At 47.0% G+C, this 23312-nt stretch overlaps 1 protein-coding gene across 1 annotated transcript in view; it reads right to left on the bottom strand.

Annotated features, from left to right (window-relative positions):
• The window catches only part of LHFPL6 (LHFPL tetraspan subfamily member 6), a 206087-nt gene that overhangs the window by 16915 nt on the left and 165860 nt on the right, over positions 1-23312 (bottom strand). Inside the window, exon 2 of the mRNA XM_065423788.1 lies at positions 1705-1803. Within this exon, the coding sequence (XP_065279860.1) occupies positions 1705-1803 (99 nt within the window). The remainder of the gene's footprint in view (positions 1-1704; positions 1804-23312) is intronic.

Below are 23312 nucleotides of genomic sequence, written 5' to 3'. Positions count from 1 at the left end.
AACAGTCAGCACAACCAGGACTCTAGTCAAGCTTAGGTATGCATAATAGATGCCTTATAGCCTTGAAATCCAGAAAATATGGGCAGAGTATCAAGCGTCACAATTATATGTCCCCTGTTCATATTCCTTATGAATTCCTGGAAGAAAAAGCTGACAGCTGAATTCTTTCAGAAGGGTTCTTTTATTGAATGTATTGTTACAATAGCCTGACTTATTCACATGCCAGGTTCAGGAGTCATGATCTCGGGGACAAGAGAGGGCAGGGGGTGCTTCTAAACTCACTGAATTCACAGCTCTCCCACCAAGAAGTTATTTAAACATAAAATTATTCTAGGAACTTCTTGTAGCCGCTGCCATCAAAAAGAATTCAAGTTGCCACACAAAACATCTTTGTGTGGTGCTTTCCCAAGAAGGAGCAGAGAAATGTAGCTGTTTGCTGTACTTTGGCAAGAGCAAAATGGTGGTACTTAGAATGAAATAATTGAAATCAGAGATGCACAAGATCTATTAAGATTGTTCCCTGCAATCTACTTTCTAGTGTTCTGTCGCGTCTTAACCCGCAATGGAGTTCCTCTTCCTCTACTTACTTTGAGAGACCATTCCACAGTATTATTGATCTCGCTCTCAGGTAATCTGCCCTGATTGTTAACCTACGTCTTCCTTTTCTTAATTCCTCTCCGTCCTTGGTGTTTGCATACTGCAAATATTCGTAGAATAATTGAAGGAATTTTTATATTTCATTGGAAGAAAATATGTACTAAACATAGTAATAGCCAAGAATATTTGAATTAAGAAATTCATTTCAAGACAGGATAATGTTTTCAGAGGGTAGACTGGGGTATCCAGGCCAAGAGACTATTTTTGGCAATCTATGACGTTCAGGGCAATCTGTTGCATCCCAAGGTCAAAACGTTTGCAGAGGTTCCTAAGTAGCTTTATGAGCCAAGGACAAACATCTCTTGGGGAGGGATGGTTTGGCTGTAGACCTGGTTACAATATTTGTGCAAAATGAAGAAACATTCTAGTTTTGTCCTTACCCCCATGGGCAAGAAGAGACTGATAAGTATGCCAGAGTCCTTTCGAGAGGGACTACTGCCAGGGAATTACGAACTCCACCAAGTGCAGGTCATGAAAGGATTCCCAGAATGACCCCACTGATTTGCTTGAAGGAGTTGGAAGTGACGAAGTCCCTGCACATTTATTTGGACATTTGAGTTCAATGTACTTGAGCAGCCAATGGCATCTCTCCACGATTGGCCCCTTTATACCTCCCAGATGTAAACCATGAATTTCCCCCTCACAGTAAACCATGAATTCCCCCCTCCACACATACATGCAGCTAAAACTTCCATTGACTTTTTTGCTGCCATATGCCAAATTCACATCTAACCTGCTGTCTTCTGTCACCCCTCGGTCTCTTGATGTAACTGCTTCTAATTTCTCTTCAGAGAGTCTGCTTTCAAAAAGAGTTTTTCCTTTTGATGATATTTGTGATGTTCCATGGGAAAATATCAATAGTAAAGATCGAAGGAGTCCCATGCCGTATCACACTGACATGAAGCAATACAATAATATACACACCCGCATCCGGCAAATATGCAAGGACTGCTCCCAGTAAGCCTGCTCTCCAGGCTTCTCTCTGCGTTTAGAGACAATAGATGAGATCAAATTTAAAGGAACTGAGATCCATTGACAATTACTTACCCAATTCAAACTGGTTGGAAAGGTTGCCACAGGTCTGTCTAACTTCTTCACTGTCCCAACCCAAGGGATAGAGAGCACAGCCAGAGCCAATCAACAAGCCTACGGAAAGAAAGGAAAACAAGACTTAATACAACCCGCGACCATTACCATAATTAAGGCCTGCAGGTAAAATCAGTACTTGGAATTACATGAAAGGGTCACATTAACTTCTTATCATGAGGCACCTATGCTGGGAGCTCTGGCAAAGCATGCATCACTTTCTCTACTACTCCTTCTATTGTGGGTATGTCTACACAGTAATGTAAGCCTAGGGTTAGTGGGACCCGAGTCAGCTAACCTGTATCTGGGAACCTTGAGGGTCTACACTGCCTTTTAACCCTAGATACGGATTTTTTGACCCATGCTTGAACCTTGGGCTCTGATGTCCACACTACAGTGCACAGACCCGAGTCAAAGTAACTCTATGTCAGAGTGCCTAGCGCCCCTCCCTCCTCCGGTGTTGACACTCTAGCCCTATGAATGTGTTGCACTGTGGGAAAACTCTACTGTTCACCCTCTTTCCTAACTGTGACGGTGCTATTGATGGGACTCCGGTACCCATCCGGAGCATGGGTACATAAACTACATAATTAGCTCCTTTGGTGGCTGTCTCAGTAGGTTGACTGCAGTTTGAGGCTTTATACCAGGGGTGGGCAAACGTTTTGGCCCGAGGGCCACATCTGGGTATAGAAATTGTATGGCGGGTCATGAATGCTCATGAAATTGAGGGTTGGGGTACAGGAGGGGGTGAGGGCTCCGGCTGGGGGTGCGGACTCTGGGGTGGAGCCGGAAATGAGGAGTTCAGGGTGTGGGATGGGGATCAGGGCTGGGGCAGGGGATTGGGGTGCTGGAGGGGATCAGGGGTGCAGGCTCTGGGTGGCACTTACCTCAAGCACCTCCTAGAAGCAGCGTCATGTCCCCCCTCCAGCTCCTACGTGAAGGCATGGCCAGGCGGCTCTGTGCACTGCCCCAGCCATAGCTGCCGCCCCTGCAGCTCCCACTGGCCGTAGTTGCTGGCCAATGGTAGATGTGGGGGTGGCGCTTGGGGCAGGGGCAGCATGCAGAGCCCTCTGGCTGCCCTTACGCAGCCAGAGCGGGGGACATGCTGCTGCTTCCGGGAGCTGCGCAGAGCCACAGCACACATGGAGCGGGGCAAACCCTGGACCCTGCTCCCTGGCAGGAGCTCAAGGGCCAGATTAAAACATCTGAAGGGCTAGATGCGGCCCCTGGCTTTATATATTAAACTACCATCTAATCTGAGAACTGGGCTCTCCACCTCTACGCTGAGTCACATTGGCAGGAAAATGCCCGTGTGCACCTGTTCTGAGGCTAACGAGGACATCAGTCTCCAGGAGTATCAAACTATTAAAGTGAAACTTTGCAGTTCTTCATTTTTAAAATGGGACATTCAAAAATGGGAAGGTTGGTTTTTTATTTATTTTTGTCTGTTTGTTTTGAACTTTGACATAAAATGTAGGTTTCAGAGGAAAAACACACACACACCCCAGCCTTGCCCTTCCGGCTGTGGAGCGGTGTGCTCCAGCACCCCCTGGGGATCCCTCCTCCCTGCCCCCTTTTCAGCCCGGGAGGCAGAGATAAGGCTCCCTGGGAGGCTGGGGGAAGTTTTGGGGCCGGATTCCACTCATGGCACTCAGAGTGCACGGGCACCCCTGCACACGCAGCCCCAGGGAGACCTGGGAGCAAGCGACAGAGAGTGGAGCAGGACCAAGTGGCTGCCCTGCAGGGCTGGGAAGGGGCAGAGCCTCCATCTCGGCTTGGCTTGGGGAGAGATGACGTCCAACATCCTGGCAGCCACCTCCTGCCTGTCAGCTTTGCTCCCTGCTGCAGGCAAACTCTGCACAGCAGAGAGGAGGAAGTTTGGGGCTGGCTCCCGCTTGCTGCCTGACAGTGCATGCTGCCCAGGCATCCCTGCACACACAGCCCCAGGGAGGGTTGGGGGGGGGCAGGGCAGGGCAGAGAGCAGAGCAGGGACTAAGCGGCTGCCCTGCAGGAAGGATGTTGGGGGTAATCCCTCCCCCAACGAGGCTGAGCCGGGAGCTTTGCTGCTCCCCATCCCTGCAGGGCAGCCACTTAGTGCCTGCTCCACTAGGGTTACCATATCTATTAAATAAAAAAAGAGGACCCTCCACGGGCCCTGGCCCCGCCCATTTCCCCACCCCCAGCCTCGCCCCAACTCCGCCCCTTCCCCGCCCCAACCCCGCCCCCTCCTCCCTCCCACTCCCAGCCACGGGGAAAGGGCTGCCGGAGCGCTACCGGCTTCACGGTTTGCCGGGCAGCCCCCAGACCCTGCGCCCCCGGCCGGCACTTGCCCAGCGCAGCTGGAGCCCGGGAGGGGAAGCGCCCAGCCGGGGGCGCAGGGTCTGGAGGCTGCCCGGCAAACTGTGAAGCCGGTAGCGCTTGGGCTTCGGGCAGCCCCCATGCCTCCGGATCCTGCGCCCCCAGCCGGGCACTTCCCCTCCCGGGCTCCGGCAGCGCAGGGTCCGGAGGCACGGGGGCTGCCCGAAGCCGGTAGCGCTCGGGCAGCCCCCATGCCCGGCTCTTAAACAGAGCCGAAGAGTCAGGGGAGGAGCAGAGCCGCGGAGGCTCTGCTCCTCCGCTGACTCTTCGGCTCTGTTTAAGAGCCGGGCTGCCCGAGCGCTAAAGGCTTCGGGCAGCCCCCGTGCCTCCGGACCCTGCGCTGCCGGAGCCCGGGCAGGGAAGTGCCCGCCCGGTGGCTGGGGTCCAGAGGCAAGGGGGCTGCCTGAAGCCCATAGCGCTCGGGCAGCTCGGCTCTTAAACAGAGCCGAAGAGTCAGGGGAGGAGCAGAGCCGCCATTTTCCCGGACATGTTCGGCTTTTTGGCAATTCCCCCCGGACGGGGGTTTGAATGCCGAAAAGCCGGACATGTCCAGGAAAAAGAGGACGTATGGTAACCCTATGCTCCACTCTCGCCCCGCCTCCCACCGTGCTCCCTGGGGCTGCATGTGCAGGGGCGCCCAGGCAGCGTGCACCAAAATCTGGCTGTGCTCTTGTGACCAGGAAGCAGCTTTCTTTGCAAAAAGCTTCTTCTGATCCGTCTCCACTGAAAACCTTGCAGGCTCTCTGATAGTGCCCTTGCAGACTGGTGCTCAGCAGACAATGGGTTAACACTGACCTAAGCTGCTGCCCTTTGCAAAGGAAGGTGTGGCTTCCATCTGCAACAGAGTGCAATAGACTGCACCACAGATTGTCGGCATAGAGAGGACTTAAAGAAAGTTGCCTCAGGGAACTCTGGGATACATCCAGAGAATTTACAGAACCCAAGTCAATCCAGGGCTGCGTGCACACAGGAAAGCAACCCTAGGTCCCATCTTAACATGGGCTCGGACCCTCCAGCTCTTCATGGTCCTGGGACCCTAGGTTCAAGCCTTAGGTTAACACAATTGGTGTGTGGATGCAAGGCAGATGAGGCTAGAGCCCGGGCTCTTGCCTGTGCTTACACTGCTGTGTAGACATACTCTGTGAGTCCAGTGGTAAAGAAACTCTGTAGCTAGCTTGGATTTAACTTTTCCTTTTTATGCTTCAAAACTGCTACATATTTTGTTTGGAAAATTCAGCATACGGTTAAACAGGCGCCACGTTAATCTCAGCATTTAAAAGATGATTGCTTCTGATTAATTAATACAACAATCAGTCATGCTCTATAATTGTTCCAACATGAAAAAGTAAACCAACAATCAAGCCTAACCATTCTAATCCTTCATTCCTCTTCTCCTCTTTCACATAGTACAGGGCCAAAATAGACTGACTTAATGTCACTTGATCAATTCATATCTCCGGAACCCAGAACATACGATTTTCATAAACCATTTCAGCAAAAGCAAGTGAACTCTTGAGCCACTTCACCTATTACTGTACGATGTTGAAAGCTTAACATTCACATGTTCTGATTTGTCAGCCCCTCATGCCACTCAGAATGGATGAGTATTTTGGCAGAGTCTGTCTCTTCATAAGAGCTTCACAAGGCCATGATCATTGCGAAGATGTAACATTTTTATCAAACTTTCTTCTCAGCTGTTGCTGCAGCCGCTGCTGAAAGGGCAGTGTCCAGCTGGTGATGGTGAACTTTTTGTTGCAGCTTTAAAAGGGGAGACTCTAGAGGGCATTTAAAAATATACTGCATAGTTTTATTTTTTAACTTCATTTTGATAATGGTCTTGTAGAAGCATGATAATTAATTATGACTTACATTAGCTCAGGGGCACATGACACTTTGCAGATTTATAGGTCAATAAGATCATTACAGAGCTTGCAATCTAGAGGCGTAATCATAGAATATCAGGGTTGGAAGGGACCTCAGGAGGTCATTTAGTCCAACCCCCTGCTCAAAGCAGGACCAATCCCCAGATTTTTACCCCAGTTCCCTAAGTGGCCCCCTCAAGAACATAAGAACGGCCGTACCGGGTCAGACCAAAGGTCCATGTAGCCCAGTATCCTGTCTGCCAACAGTGGCCAATGCCAGGTGCCCCAGAGGGAGTGAACCTAAGAGGTAATGATCAAGTGATCCCTCTCCTGCCATCCATCACCACCCTCTGACAAACCGAGGCTAGGGACACCATTCCTTACCCATCCTGGCAAATAGCCATTAATGGACTTAACCTCCATGAATGTATCCAGTTCTCTTTTAAACCCTGTTATAGTCCTAGCCTTCACAACCTCCTCAGGTAAGGAGTTCCACAAGTTGACTGTGCGCTGCGTGAAGAAGAACTTCCTTATATTTGTTTTAAACCTGCTGCCTATTAATTTCATTTGGTGACCCCTAGTTCTTGTATTATGGGAATAAGTAAATAACTTTTCCTTATCCACTTATAGACTCATAGACTCATAGACTTTAAGGTCAGAAGGGACCATTATGATCATATAGTCTGACCTCCCGCATGATGCAGGCCACAAAAGCTGACCCACCCACTCCTGGAATAATTCTCTCCCTTGACTCAGCTGTTGAAGTCCCCAAATCATGATTTAAAGACTTCAAGTCACAGAGAATCCTCCAGCAAGCGACCCCTGCCCCATGCTGCGGAGGAAGGCGAAAAACCTCCAGGGCCTCTGCCAATCTACCCTGGAGGAAAATTCCTTCCCAACCCCAAATATGGCGATCAGCAGAACCCCGAGCATGCGGGCATGATTCTCCAGCCAGACCCACATTGACCATTGATACTAATTACCAGCGATGGCATGTTATTGACCTATTGACTAAAATCACGTTATCCCATCAAACCATCCCCTCCATAAACTTATCAAGCTTAATCTTAAAGCCAGAGAGGTCTTTCGCCCCCACTGTTTCCCTCGGAAGGCTGTTCCAGAACTTCACCCCTCTGACGGTTAGAAACAGTCGTCTAATTTCAAGCCTAAACTTCCCGACGGCCAGTTTATATCCATTTGTTCTCGTGTCCACATTAGTACTGAGCTGAAATAATTCCTCTCCCTCCCTGGTATTTATCCCTCTGATATATTTAAAGAGAGCAATCATATCCCCCCTCAGCCTTCTTTTGGTTAGGGTAAACAAACCGAGCTCCTCGAGTCTCCTTTCATACGACAGGTTTTCCATTCCTCGGATCATCCTAGTGGCCCTTCTCTGTACCCGTTCCAGTTTGAGTTCATCCTTTTTAAACATGGGAGACCAGAACTGCACACAGTACTCCAAATGAGGTCTCACCAGTGCCTTGTATAACGGAAGCAGCACCTCCTTATCCCTACTAGAAATACCTCGCCTAATGCATCCCAAGACCGCATTAGCTTTTTTCATGGCCATGTCACATTGCCGACTCATAGTCATCCTGCGATCAACCAGGACTCCGAGGTCCTTCTCCTCCTCCGTTACTTCCAACCGATGCATCCCCAGCTTATAACTAAAATTCTTGTTAGTCATCCCTAAATGCATCACCTTACACTTCTCACTATTAAATTTCATCCTATTACTATTACTCCAGTTTACAAGGTCATCCAAGTCTCCCTGCAGGATATCCCGATCCTTCTCCGAATTGGCAATACCTCCCAACTTTGTGTCATCCGCAAACTTTATCAGCCCACTTCTACATTCGGTTCCGAGGTCAGTAATAAATAGATTAAATAAAATCGGACCCCAAACCGAACCTTGAGGAACTCCACTGGTAACCTCCCTCCAACCTGACAGTTCACCTTTCAGTATGACCCACCAGTTCTTTATCCACCTCTGGATTTTCATATCGATCCCCATCTTTTCCAACTTAACCAATAATTCCTCATGCGGTACCGTATCAAACGCTTTACTGAAATCGAGGAATATTAGATCCACCGCATTTCCTTTATCTAAAAAATCTGTTACTTTCTCAAAGAAGGAGATCAGGTTGGTTTGGCACGATCTGCCTTTCGTAAAACCATGTTGTAATTTGTCCCAATTGCCATTGACCTCAAGGTACTTAACTACTTTCTCCTTCAAAAATTTTTCCAAGACTTTGCATATTACAGATGTTAAACTAACAGGCCTGTAGTTACCCGGGTCACTTTTTTTCCCCTTCTTGAAAATAGGAACCACATTAGCTATTCTCCAGTCCAACGGTACCACCCCCGAGTTTACAGATTCGTTAAAAATTATCGCTAACGGGCTTGCAATTTCTCGCGCCAGTTCCTTTAATATTCTTGGATGAAGATCATCCGGTCCGCCCGATTTAGTCCCGTTAAGCTGTTCGAGTTTGGTTTCTACTTCGGATACGGTAATGTCAACCCCCCCTCCTTTATTCCCCTCCGTCACGCTGCCTCTATTCCTAAACCCTTCATTAGCCTCATTAAAGACCGATGCAAAATATTCGTTTAGATATTGTGCCATGCCTAGATTATCCTTAATCTCCACTCCACTTTCTCCACATCACTCATGATTTTATATACCTCTATCATATCCCCCCTTAGTCTCCTCTTTTCCAAGCTGAAGAGTCCTAGCCTCTTTAATCTCTCCTCATATGGGACCCGTTCCAAACCCCTAATCATTTTAGTTGCCCTTTTCTGAACCTTTTCTAGTGCCAGTATATCTTTTTTTAGATGAGGGGACCACATCTGTATGCAGTATTCGAGATGTGGGCATACCATCGATTTATATAAGGGCAATAATATATTCTCAGTCTTATTCTCTATCCCCTTTTTAATGGGGATAGAGAAACATCCTGTTTGCTTTTTTGACCGCCTCTGCACACTGCGCGGACATCTTCAGAGAACTATTCACGATGACTCCAAGATCTTTTTCCTGACTTGTTGTAGCTAAATTAGCCCCCATCATATTGTATGTATAGTTGGGGTTATTTTTTCCAATGTGCATTACTTTACATTTATCCACATTAAATTTCATTTGCCATTTTGTTGCCCAATCACTTAATTTTGAAGTTCATCACAGTCTGCTTTGGTCTTAACTATCTTGAGCAGTTTAGTATATCATCTGCAAACTTTGCCACCTCACTGTTTACCCCTTTCTCCAGATCATTTATAAATAAGTTGAATAGGATTGGTCCGAGGACTGACCCTTGGGGAACACCACTAGCTACCCCTCTCCATTCTGAGAATTTACCATTAATTCCTACCCTTTGTTCCCTGTCTTTTAACCAGTTCTCAATCCATGAAAGGACCTTCCCTTTTATCCCATGACAACTTACTTTACTTAAGAGCCTTTGGTGAGGGACCTTGTTTGAACTCACAACCCTGGGTTTAGTAAGCCAATGCTCATGGCTTTTACGTAGTGCATGGAGCACCGGGCCAAGCTTCCGGAGACCTGGGTTCTATTCCCAGCTCTGCCACTGCCCTGCTGGGTGACTGGGGGCAAGTCACTCAACCTTCCGTTGCCTCAGTTTCCTCGTCTGTGAAGTGAAGACAATGATACTGACCTCCTTTAGAAAGCACTTTGAGATCTACTGATGAAAAGTGCTCTATAAGTGCTAGGTATTAATAATATATAGGCATTGGCCCCTTTTGGGGCAGTGCAGAGCTGTACCAATTCAGGGGGAGCTCTGGGAGGAATTCTCACGCAGGATCCCCTTGGAGTTATTTGTCTATCTAGGAGGTACTTGTTTTGTCACATCACCCTAGCATCTGAGCTCCTCGCAATACTAAGGAGTGTAGCCTTACAACACCGCTGGGAGGTTAGGAAACAGAGTTATCTTCATTTTACAGCTGGGGAACTGAGGCATGAAGTGACTTGCCCAAGAACAAACAGGAAGTTTGGGACAGAACCAGGATCTCCTGAATCCCAGTTTCATGCCTTAGCCCCAAGACCCTCTTTCCTCCCCTTAGGGCAAACGATCAGAAAAGCAATCAGGTTTGCTAGTCAGGTTACTTTGTCTCATCTCACTCCTGAGACTATGCAACATCCATGAGACCAGGGCTCCACTACTTCCTGTGAGGTGTGTACAGAGGGACACTGCTGCTGTAGCCTTCCTAGCTTGCCCTCTGTGACGTGCCATGATACTGGCCCCACTGAAGTCAATGGAAATTTTACTTTGGACGTCACCTGGGCCAGGATTTCACACTAGGAGGGAGCACTACCTGTGTTGAAAAAACACAGATGCTGCAATTGTACCTGGCCACTGCTCAGGGCACAAAGCTTCGAGTCTTTCCATCCTCTTGCATAACCCTAGGGCAGCCAGGCACAAAGGCCCTAAATAAGGCACATCGTCATAAACAAAGGATGACAACAGATGATGGAGGTGGGGTAGAGAATACAACAGACAATAAAAGGGGAGGACAATCCGCACTGTTGGAGCATAAGAATTCAGATCCGGTGTGACTCGTGCTTATGGGCCAAATTCAGCTCTGGTGTATGCAGACACAGTTTCACTGGCATCAATGGAGATGCATCTGTTTACACCAAGGCTGAATTTGGCCCTTTGTGTTTTTCTTTCTTTCACTGTCGTTCCAGATTTTTATTTGTAAGTTTTGTCCTGTTGTCTTTAAACAAGTATATCAGGCGTGAGAGAGGGAGTGGTTAGCATGGGCAGGAGATTAACAAAGGAAGGGGAGGGGTGTTCTAAGGTAGGATCTGAAGGAAAAAAGGGTAGTTCTTTGGTACCTAGCATAAGGGATGCTGTTGTGGGGATATGGGACAGTCTGAAAGAAAGACACAGAATGATGAGCAGAAGAAGGAAACAAAGGACTAGAACAGGGGTCTCAAAGTCAATTTACCTTAGGGCCAGTGCCAGTCCTCAAATCCTCCTAGCGGGCCAATAATGTCACTGAAGATGGTGTTCAGAAAAGAAAACGTTTATATTGTATTTTTTATTTCAAATTTCTTAGAAATAATAAAACTGTCATACAACTTTATACAATTCTTCGCCTGTCAGAGAGTTTTTAGTGTTTGCCAGACACCTCGCAACGCCTCAGTTCTATCAGTTTGTTGATGTTTGGCCTCAGTGACTGAGCAGTTGAAACCTTCAGGATTGCAGCAAGGTGTGCATCAGACAGTTGTGTTCGGTATTTTGACTTGTTTATATTCATTGTGGAAAAAAGTGACGCTGCCTCCCTGGCTGACTCTGCCTGGCAACTAATGGGGAGGTTCTCAGGTCGCAGATGGCCTGCGGGCTGGGACTTTGAGACCCCTGGACTAGAACATCAGCCATGTTCTGGTGCTGTTCAAGCAATGACTAAAACATCAGCAGGGGAATGTGATTGGGGAGAGCTGGGCAGAACCTGGAATAAGGAGTTTGAACAGAAAGCACTAGGGAGCAAGTGAAGGGTCTAGAAGGGGGAAGACATAGTTGGGGGAGCAAGCAAAGAAGATATTTTCTCTTCCTGACCATATTTTTTTGGAAAACTTCAACTTTAATAGTGGGAGCATAAAATTAACCTAGTGTTGTTTGCTTCCTCCAACATATAGTAGCGGATAATCTCAGCATATCCATGAGCCTACCCCCGCTGCTCTAGGGATATCTTTGATATTTATCCAAGGCTGCAGAGCCAGCAGAAGCAGGTAGACTGACATAAACAATAGCCGCTTTCAATTATGTTCTCAGTCAATTTTAAACATATAGTGAGTAGAGGTTGTTCCCCAAGCAGTAGCAGTCGTAATGTAGGCCCAAACAGGGTCTCTCAGACTAGGACTGAATATTTACAACGTATATAAATGTTTAGAGACAAAGGTCTTCCAATCATTTTGTAACATTTATGGCCTGATTGCCAAAGGTTCTGAGCAGCCATAGCTGTGAGTGAGGTCAATGAAAGCACCTCACCTCTCAAAAACATAGCTACAAGAGACTGGGAAAGCACCAAGATACTAAAGAAAGCCCTAAGCTGCAAAATGGGTCCTGGGAATTCCTCCTCCTTCAAAACTCCTTCCATTCAAAGCCAGCTCAGCACCCTGGCAGTCAAGTGAAAGGAATATTAACATAACAATGTTATTCCTGCCAAGAATGCAAAACAAACTGTTAGACAGCCCTTGCCAGTTACTCTCATCAGGTGGTAAAAATGTACAGGCTGCATGTTAAACTCATAAAGGGCTGTTTGTTTCCAGTTCAATTTAGGTTTAGTTTCCGTGACAGTGTTTTTTCCACAAATACTGCTCCAAACATTTCCCACCCCCATCCCCCTTTTATAGGCCAACCTCTTCCAAACATCCTGTTCTGAGCATTCTCTCCAACAGCACATTGGGATACCGTGACTCTGTGCCTTTGGGAAGCTAATCTTTTATGCTCTTTCTTCACATAACTTAACTGCAACACAGAGGGCGGGGGAATGGCTTTCTCTGGAGGTCACCTAGATATCATTCTCTATTGGCCAGATGGGAATACTATGTAAGCGGTGCTGCCAGCTTTCTGTATCAACAGCATTCACAAATATTTTATATTTGCAAAATTCTCACGGACCAGTGACCTAGAAAATGACACTCCTAGCTCAGCTAGAGAAAGCTGACCATTGAAGTGTCTGCTCTGGAACATACTATCATTATATATATTGTTAACTATATTTTGTCTCTCAATTGTAATAACTTCCTAGAAGGAAGAATATTGCCTATTAATTTTGAGCTCACGCCTGTTCCCAATGAAGTCGATGGCAAAACACCCAGGATTGGATCTTTTTGTCCTTTAGTTGACAAGGATTGTGTTTTGCTGGATCCCTAATACAGCAAAAGCCCAAACAGGCTTCTTTTTGTCCTGTTTTCTGTCTCTGCACAACATGTTGGACATCACGTGCATGGCTATAAGACAGGTACAGCAGAGCACCGGGCAGAACTCGTTCACTGATTTTGGTGTGGTGGCTTTTAATTCCTCTGTGACACAGCAGTGGATTTAAATAAACCTTACATCTGTAGCCTAGGGGACATTCCAGGGCAAGCAAGCCGCATTTCTGAGCCTACACAAGTCCACAGCAATCTTTTCAAATATTCCCAGGCTCTCTCTTTTTCTTGTGGTGAGACCTGTATTCTACTCCTGGGTCTGTCACAGACCCCTTTGTGACTTTAATTTCTTCACTTCAGCCTCCTTACCTGTAAAATGGGGATAATAATTCTAGTTTATATTGCAGGCATGTTGTGAATCTAAAACAACAGATGTTTGTAAAATATTTTGGGATCCTCAGATGAATAGGGCTATACAAGTGCAAAGTTTTATTTATTAATTATTAATTATTGTTGTTATTATTATTACAAATGTGTCAAAACACATCCCGTATATTCATTAGAAGAAAGTATCTGTTCTCAGATACCGCATATCTCTCCCACTAAAAGTATTTAAGGTCCCCATTTGTATATATGAGGGCCCAGTTTGGCTCAAAGTATGCTGATATATCTCTCTTCAGTTTTCCTGGTGTAAGTTTTTTGGGTCAGCTACTGTCATTTACTATGTGTTCGTAAATTACCTACACAGAACTACCCTGACCTAGATGAGACCACTAGCAATATAAATGAATAATATAATAAATACTGTTTCTGTGTTTCAGCTTCCTTTTTGGTCCTTTCACCAAACTAGGAAATGCTGGGGCCTGGCAGAGTCAAAACATCACAAATCAAAGGAAGCATCTTGCCATGGCGAAGGATTACACAGTCAAAGGCACTGGTTCTGGTTCTGTTCTCAGTTACTTATGTAAATCTGGAGGAATTCCATTGAAGTTAATGGGAAGAAACCAGCATGAAGCCAGTGTGAGATCAGAAACAAAGCCCATCATGTATACACAGTATTTGTAATGTGGTACTAATTGATAAAAAATCTAAGGTATGGCTGGCATGACCCTTGAAAGGTTAAGCTGCTCCAAAGGACATGCAGCAGGAGCAAGCAGTGCTCTTGCAAATGATTGCACTGTGTTAAAAATAGTTCACATTTTCCAATAACTAACCCATTACACTGATTTCTGATTCTTACTATTTTTGTGTCACCCAGGAACTAATAAGCCAAAATGAAAACAGCAAATAATTGTGTGAAGACCAGATCAACTCCCCGTTCCAAAGAGAGACAGCTCTCCCCCACTCAATGAGCTGTTGTATTGCAGCAACAAGCAAACATTCCATTTCTTTTGTGGAGTATAAGTCAGCCACTGTGGTTTCCTTTATCTATAAGTCTGCACTGACTTCTGACTCCAGGCAGTGACAATGAGATCAATCAGGAAGCTGCCACCTAACTTCACGGCTTCCCTAGTGAAAAATTGATGTAGCTAAATTGGCCCCTGTCAGCCAAGAACTGTTTTTTTATTAATCCAGAACAACCAATATTGCAGAGCTTTCCACATTTCTTAACAGACTCTGTAAAATCAAAATAGGATTAGCTCAGCTTAGACATCAAGCTTATGATGAGACCCAGAAGCACAGGCAGCAACTGCTTGAGAGCAGAGAGCAAGGAAGATCTAACAGCCAGAGCGGTATGTGCCAGTGGTTCTTTGTGCACTCTCTTTAGTGAATGCTGAAACAACCCGAGCCCAGATGGACTGTTCAGTGCATGGAGCCACATGACAGTAAGATGAATGGGGTTTAATTACAAACATGCATACAGAGGGTGTCTCCTTGACATTTTCGAAGTAGTCAAGAAGAGTTAGACTCACAGAGTCCATTAATTTTAATGGGAGGTAGGTGTCTAAATCCTCTAGACTCCTTTGAAAAGCTCTGCCTCTCGTTTTAATGTAACACTTGCAAGAAGACTACGGGTCTGATCCAAAGCCCACTGAAGTCAATGGAAAGACTCTCATTGAGTTTAACAGTTTTTGGATCAGCCCTATGGCACCTATCCTGTAATCCGACTGGCACTAGTGAAGCCCCATTGACTTCAATGGGACGCTGCGTAGTTGTAAGTGTCCACCTGGATCAGGACCTGTATGAGCATCAAGCCTGTTTACTATAATCTCCAGTTATTTTCAACCCTGATACTTTAACACAAAAGTTTGCAGACAATTCAGCTAGCCACGAAAGCTTATGCTCAAATAAATTTGTTAGTCTCTAAGGTGCCACAAGTACTCCTGTTCTTTTTGCGGATACAGACTAACATGGCTGCTACTCTGAAACAAGGAATATTGTTTGTCCCACTTAAGAGCTAAGTTAAATCAAACTGCCCTGAAAGCAATGAAAAACCCTAACCTAATTGGAAAGTTCAGCGGAGAGCCGACACCAATTTAATTCCAGCGTGCACACCCTGGTCTGCCCTATAGTTAGAGTATTTAGCTTGCGATGCTTTCCAACTCTCCACACCCAGCCATGCAGCTGCTTAACATGCTTAGAATGCCTGTGACATTCTTTAGAAAAAAGCACCCTGTTGTAATTACCATCTTCTGTCATCTTTTGTTACCCTTTACAATCATCAAAAGAAAATGTAAAAAAAAGGAACAGGACCCATGTAGATGTGTCCATAAAATGCAGATGGATAAAGGAAAGTCCCAGCTTTCAGATGTGATGGGATCAGTCAGTAGAAGAGGTCTAGCTTGTCACTGCAAAACCTGTGGAGTAATGAGCATATCTAAATCTGTTTTGGATGACATGCTGGGTCATGGAGGATGAGCTGGCACTATAAGCAGCCCTCTAGAGTGATTTCACAACTGGAAGTGAAGGGCTTCTTACTCTGTGCACAGGCCAGGAATCTGTGAATCACTTCTTTCATTCTGATAGTCACGGCTAGCTTTAAACACAAGCAAAGCAAGCAGCCACCTGGGCCCTCCTCTTTTGGTGGCCACACTCACCATGCGAGCTCTGCTGTTCCCGGCTTGACCCAATCTCTCATGCCAGAAGCAGGACTGTAGAGAGGCTATACCTAGCCTGATTGCTTTCTTTCCTTCACCTGCACATCAGAAGGCAGGGCCTCATGATAGCATCTGTACTAGAGTTTGCTAGGATGATTACCCAACCTCTCCAGTTGCACATGAATGAGTCAATCAGGTCAGCTGGTTCCTAGAATATAATCTATGCATTGTTTGGTGTAGAACCTAATACAGTTAAATCGGCCTTAAGCAACCAGAGAAGAGATTGGATGCCTAGAAGATCTGGGGCCCCCTTCTCCTGCCATAGGATGCAAGTACCTCAGTGGGAGTTCCTTGTTTGCTATGGTAGAAACTAGAACCCTGGAGTGAAACCTTGTCCCCACTGACGTCAACAGGAATTTTTCCAATGACTTCTTAATTAAAGGAAGAACAAAATTGTACTGGATTTTGGGGATACTTAAAAGTGGTTGCTTAAGGCTAGGCTGTTTCATAGCAGTGCTCCTTAGCACAGGATTCAGTGTATTACCAAATTCTCACACTGGAATAGAGAAGGGAAGTGGGGACAGACAGATGAGCCCAGAATGTGAATCTTTCCCACTTAGGCCCTTCCTGGGGGACTGCATCCTGATGGGGTGGGAAGGCTTGTGTGTTCCAATGACCCTGTGAGCTATGTCATTTTTAGTTCTTTGTAGGGTCACCTAAGCTAGACCGGTCAAAAAGTAGAGACCAGACATAAAGCAGCCCACTCTTCCTCCAGGTTGGGGTTAAGCAATAGGCCAACAACCTGCCCTCATAAAAAATCTAGTTATAGAAACTCATGATGTTCCCTGTTAAGCTTTAGAAAGCTCCCAATCCATTTCCATCCCCACTACAATAGTTACCCCTTTTACTCAACCTAAACAAGCCTCACTACCCTGGTGTGATCTCCAAACCCTATAGCTCCCTATGTTTTGCCCTTTCATTGGTCTTTAAGCTGGCAAGTTCCTCATTTGTTTTCTCTCATAAAACTACATAAAAAATACACAAGTAAAATTTGAGATGAATGGACAGGCAGCACCTGGATCGCAATCAACAGTCCTAAAATTGACATGGCAATAAACCGAGTTAGCAGAGTGATGGGTAGTAGACTGATGAGTGACAGTGAGTGAGCTTCATTCACCCCCATTATAGACACATTGCTACAAAACAGACAATAAGCTTCATTATTGCTCATGCTGTAGGCATAACTAGCACTTGTATTTTACTCCCACTTTGGATTTTAAAAGTGCTTTATGTTTGTATGGATTGGAGTTTGTGACTGAAAACCAATTAACTTACAAGTAGTTGCTGTTTATGGCTGATACTGCTAAGCAGGGAAAAGGCAGACAGTAATTACGCTAGTGTCTTTGCACAGAACTAAGTTTCATCTTCGAAATTATAAAGCGATGATTTGTGGCATTAAGCAATCAGACAGCCACTCAGAGGTAAAATATTAACATCTATTAAAATCGTGGGAAATTGTCTGGGTCTGGACAAGCCTGAAACAATACATAGAGTGGATTAATAAGCCTAGAGACATTAACTAGCTTTGACTATGTTATAAACTCAGATCCATCACCATACTCCTTGAAGCCCCCTCTTATTATATTGCACACATGTGGCATGATGTCAGTCCATTTGATTGTTGTCTTAGGCCTGGTCTACACTAGGAGCTTATATCGAATTTAGCGCCGTTACATCGAATTAACCCTGCACCCGTCCACACCAGGAAGCTACTTAGTTCGAAATAGAGCTCTTTTAAATTCGACTTCTGTAATCCTCGAAAACGAGAGGAGTAGCGCTAAATTCGAAATGGCAATATCGAATTAGGCTAGGTGTGGATGGAAATCGACGGTAATAGCTCCGGGAGCTATCCCACAGTGCACCACTCTGTTGACGCTCTGGACAGCACTTCGAGCTCGGATGCTCTGACCAGCCACACAGGAAAAGCCCCGGGAAAATTTGAATTCCTTTTCCTGTCTGGCCAGTTTGAATCTCATTTTCTGTTTGGACAGCGTGGAGAGCTCAGCAGCACTGGCAACGATGCAGAGCTCTCCAGCAGAGTTGGCCGTGCAATCTAATAGAAAGAGGGCCCCAGCATGGACTGATCGGGAAGTCTTGGATCTCATCGCTGTGTGAGGCGATGAGTCCGTGCTTTCAGAGCTGCGCTCCAAAAGAAGGAATGCAAAGATCTACGAGAAGATCTCTAAAGCCATGGCAGAGAGAGGATACAGCCGGGATGCAACGCAGTGCCGCGTGAAAATCAAGGAGCTGAGACAAGGCTACCAAAAAACCAAAGAGGCAAACCGACGCTCCGGATCCCAGCCCCACACATCACGTTTCTACGAGGCACTGCATTCCATCCTAGGTGCGGCCGCCACCACTACCCCACCAGTGACCGTGGACTCCGAGGATGGGATATTGTCCACGGCCGGTTCCTCCTCGGAAATGTTAGGTGACGGGGAAGATGAGGAAGGAGATGAGGAGGACGAGGCAGTCGACAGCGCTTGCACCGCTGATTTCAACGACAGCCAGGAGCTCTTCATCACCCTTACCGAGATCCCCTACCAACCGTCCACAGCCCTTACCCCGGACACCGAATCAGGGGAAGGATCAAGCAGTGAGTGCTTTAAACATCTAAACATTTCATTTTAACATAAGTGGAATATTTATATTGTTAAGAATGGGCTTTTCAGTCACTCATTTAAACATAGAAACTTTTATTTATAACAAAACAGGAATATTAACTATATTAGTAATTTGTTGTTCATGATTTAGTTGGCTTAGTGAACTATTTACTCCTAACTATGTATAGAAAATCAAGTACTGTCCGGATATTCATGATTAGTCCACCACAGGACGCCCCACTCTGTAGTCCGTAATGCTGAACTTAAATGAAAAGGCGGTCAATGTGCCCGGGAATGGACAGACAGTCCTCCTCGGATAGCTCGGCATAGCTCTCCTGCAGGTACCGCTCCAGCATGCGCACGAGGTTCAACGGCAGGGCGATCTTGTTTGGTCCCCCGTGGTAACACACGTTCCCACGCCATGAGTCCATCAGGTAGTCGGGGATCAGTGCGCGGCACAGCATGGCGGCATACGGCCCAGGCCTCTGCATGCTTTCACGCAGCATCCTTCCCCTCTCGGTCTCCGAGATCCTCATGAGTGTTATGTCACACATGACGCCCTGCTTTAAATTAGGGAGGGGAATGTTAGTATTGGGACTGCTTTACAGCCACGCTGTGGAGGCGGCAGAGGGGCAGCATACAGGGATCTTTCCCGGGGACAGCCGCGAGGTGGTGGGACAGGGGCAGAGCTCATGCTTCCCTGATTGCTGCCAGCAGAGAGTGGCCTTGCATTCAGTGCGAAAGGAGCCCAGTGCTACTATTACATGTTTAAGCTGCCACAAGTCTACGGCTTACCATGTTTTCCTGCAGCAGAAGTAGAGGTGTCCTGCAACGCTTCTCTGATCGCAACTGCAGGACCCCAGACACATAAGGCGAGGGCCGAAAATTCGACCTTGTCCTGAGTGCGCATGTGAAAGGTGCAGTGCATGGTGTTGTTCACAGAGAAAGACTATGCTCTTTGTTAGCAACTTCATTTATCTGTCTCAGGAATTTACTCCCTTTTTCCCATTCCCACAGACACATCTGCGACTGTCTCCCAACCCAGCCTGGCATCACACTCCCAGAGGCTAGCGCAGATTAGAAGAAGGAAGAGAAAAACTCGTGAAGACATGTTTTATGAACTTATGGAGTGCTCACGAGAGCAGGCAGCCCAGACGACACAGTGGAGGGAGAACTTGTCCCAAATGCACCGAGCAGTCATGGAACGGGAGGAGAGGTGGCGCCAGGAGGACCAGCAGGCTACTCAAACCCTGCTTGGACTAATGAGGGAGCAAACGGAGACGCTCCGGCGCCTAGTGGATGTTCTGCAAGACCGGAGGCAGGAGGACAGAGCACTGCTGCTGTCTATCTCTAACCGCCCTCCCCCGCCACCAAGTCCCACACCCCCCTCACCAAAAGTACAAAGAAGGAGGGGCGGCAAGGTCCGTTAAAACTGTCAGTCGGCCACTGCACACTGCTGCAGCAATGGAAGGCTCTCGTTCCAAAGTTTGAAAAGTCCTTTCCTACCCATCTCACACTAGCCCATGTCCAAGTTTCCTCCCCTCCCCCCCTTTTCATGTGCGGTTCATAATAAAACATCTGTTTCTGTTAAGTACTGTTTCCGAGAGTGTCTTTTGGAGGGGATTCTGTCTGAAGGGGGGGAAGGGGTTTGTTACTTGGACAGGACAGTCACCTGTAGCAGGCTACAGAGGCGGGGGCAGGTCCAGCATCAGGACACATACACAGCACAGTCACCAGTTACCCTGGTCAGTCTGGGAGGCGGTTTTCTTGTTCTGGGGTGCGAGGGGGTTGATCTGTGACTTTGTGTCGGGGGAGGGCAGTTAGAGATCCTATGCCGCGGTCCTTATCCTGGATCACAGAGCCACGCAGCAGGGGATCTGTTACCTTCCGCCCCCTGCCAGAAAGTCACTTGGCCGACACATACATCCAGTCCCGCCCAGGACTGCTGGCAGGCTGCGTTGAAACAACCAATCCAGCACTGCGGAGCCTGTCATTCCCGGACTTTAGAAGCATCATTTGCATCAAAACACTAAGCCCGCCCCCCGCCACAGTCTGCGTCCCCGGTTTAAAACATTCCCGCGAAAACAGTAAAAAAGAGAACCTTGTTCATTAACAGAACAGAACAGATTTTATTTGTTGGGAAGGTGGGGAAGGGGGTATGTAACTTGGAAGGATAGTCAACAGTAACTGGGTAAAGAAACGGGGGCAGGTTCAGCATCTGTGTCCACAAAGTAAAAAGTCACTGGAGACCCTGTTCAGTCAGGAACCTGGCTTTCAAAGCCTCCCTGATGCACAGCGCGTCCCGCTGTGATCTTCTAATCGCCCTGCTGTCTGGCTGGACGTAATCAGAAGCCAGGCTATTTGCCTCAACCTCCCACCCCGACATATAGGTCTCCCCCTTGCTCTCACACAAATTGTGGAGCACACAGCAAGCAGCTATCACAATCGGGATATTGGTCTCGCTGAGATCACAGCGAGTGAGTAGGCTTCTCCATCTCCCCTTGAGACGGCCAAAAGCACACTCCACCACCATTCTGCACTTGCTGAGCCGGTAGTTGAATAGTTCTTTCCCTGAGTCCAGTGCGCCAGTGTAGGGCTTCATGAGCCAGGGCATTAGCGGGTATGCAGGGTCCCCGAGGATGACTGTAGACATCTCCACATCCCCAACAGTTACTTTGTGGTCCGGGAAGTAAAGACCTTCCTGCAGCCGTCTACACAGACCAGAGTTCCTGAACACCCTAGCGTCATGAACCTTGCCAGGCCATCCAACGTAGATATTGGTAAAACGTCCCCGATGGTCCACCAGTGCTTGCAGCACCATGGAAAAGTAGCTCTTCCGGTTGATGTACTGGCTAGCCTGGTGGTCCGGTGCCAGGATAGGGATGTGAGTCCCATCTATAGCCCCACCGCAGTTTGGGAATCCCATCTCGGCAAAGCCATCTCTGATGAGCTCCACGTTTCCCAGGGTCACTACCTTAGATAGCAGTAGCTTGACGATTGCCCTGGCTACTTGCATAACAGCAACCCCCACGGTAGACTTGCCCACGCCAAACTGGTTAGCGACGGACCGGTAGCTGTCTGGCATTGCGAGCTTCCAGAGGGCTATGGCCACTCGCTTCTGGACAGTCAGGGCTGCCCGCATCCGGGTGTCCTTTCGCTTCAGGGCAGGGGACAGCAACTCACACAGTTCGAGGAAAGTCCCCTTCCGCATGCGAAAGTTGCGCAGCCACTGGGATTCATCCCAGACCTGCAGCACTATGCGGTCCCACCATTCCGTGCTGGTTTCACGGGCCCAGAATCGCCGTTCAACAGTATCAACAAGACCCAGTGACAGCGAGATGTCCTGGGCGCTGGGTCTCATGTTCTCAGAGAGGTCGGAGCTAGTGTCCGACTTCATGCCGTCACGGTAGTGCCGTAGCCTCCTCTCATGATTGATCTGCAGCTGCCTCTGGTACAGGTGGAGGAGAAGCTGCGAGGCGTTGAGAACTGCCACAACTGCAGCGATGGTCGCAGCGGGATCCATGCTCGCACTGCTGTGGCGTCCGCGCTGTCAGTAATCAGAAAAGCGCGCGAACTGATTTCCCGCCGGCGCTTTCAGGGAGGGCGGGAGGGACGGCTTGAGTGATGGACGGATGACGACAGGCGCCCAAAAGCACCCTCGACACATTTTTTTACCCAGAAGGCATTTGGGGCTCGACCCAGAATTCCAATGGGCAGGGGGGACTGCGGGAACTGTGGGATAGCTGCCCACAGTGCACCGCTTCCAATGTCGACGCTTGCCCCGTTAGTGTGGACTCACAAAGTCTCACAAAGTCGAATTACTGTCCTTAGTGTGGACACACACGTTCGACTTAGTAATATTGATTCCACATAGTCGAATTAACTAAAATCGAAGTACTCTCGTAGTGTAGACAAGGCCTTACTTAAGGCCTGTAAAGAAAAGCCAAATCTTTAACTACTTTATCTCATCTCTTGAAAAGGAGGAACCTAAACACAGTACAGGATTCAATGGAGTATAATGGAAAAACTAATGGTGATCACTGGGGAAAGAAAGTGGTACTGATAGCAGAGAGAGTGCTTAACTTCAGACTTGTCCTTTTAGTCTTACTCCTTGAAACAGGCTTTGCTTTCCAAACAGGACACAAAGCCAATGGTGCTGCACCACTTGTGGTCATTGATAAGCATAACACCTTTCACAGAGGTGTTAGGGATTTTATTCATTTTGTGCATCCTAAATCGAATTGTTTCCTAAATTCCAATCAGTTACACCCTACAAACCCACTGAAAGCAATGGGACTGCACAGGTGTCACTAAGGGCATAATCTGAAGGCAACAGCAAACAGATTGCACAGATGTAATTGAAGGCCCACAAAACCTTTATTAGTGGCAGTGAAGCATGAGATGAAAGGAACCCACCTTGACTTTTAAGATCCCAGGTTGAACTTGCAGGATAAACAGAAAAAACATCTTGACTTGAGCAAATTTGATGTGCAAGTCACTGAGAGAAAATAAAAACTGAACTGCATGATACCACTTTTATAGTAATTTTTTCAGAGAATAACCACCCTTTAAATATGTCCTTGTTTTTTTCTATCTCTTATTTTTTTTCCTGAAAGTCACAGTTTGGGACATTACCAAAAAGAAATCCTTGTAAGTTTTTTTTTTTTCTGGGCAATTCTAACAAACACTGCTCCATTGACAAATATTCGGGCCATCTGCTGTACCTGAAAGAAACTCATTCCTTTCAAGACAATTTTAATTA

This window comes from Emys orbicularis, chromosome 1, assembly GCF_028017835.1.
Source record: "Emys orbicularis isolate rEmyOrb1 chromosome 1, rEmyOrb1.hap1, whole genome shotgun sequence".
Lineage (NCBI taxonomy): Eukaryota > Metazoa > Chordata > Testudines > Emydidae > Emys > Emys orbicularis.
The sequence above is the reverse complement of the archived record's forward strand: the minus strand, read 5'-3'. Positions and strand labels throughout refer to the sequence as shown.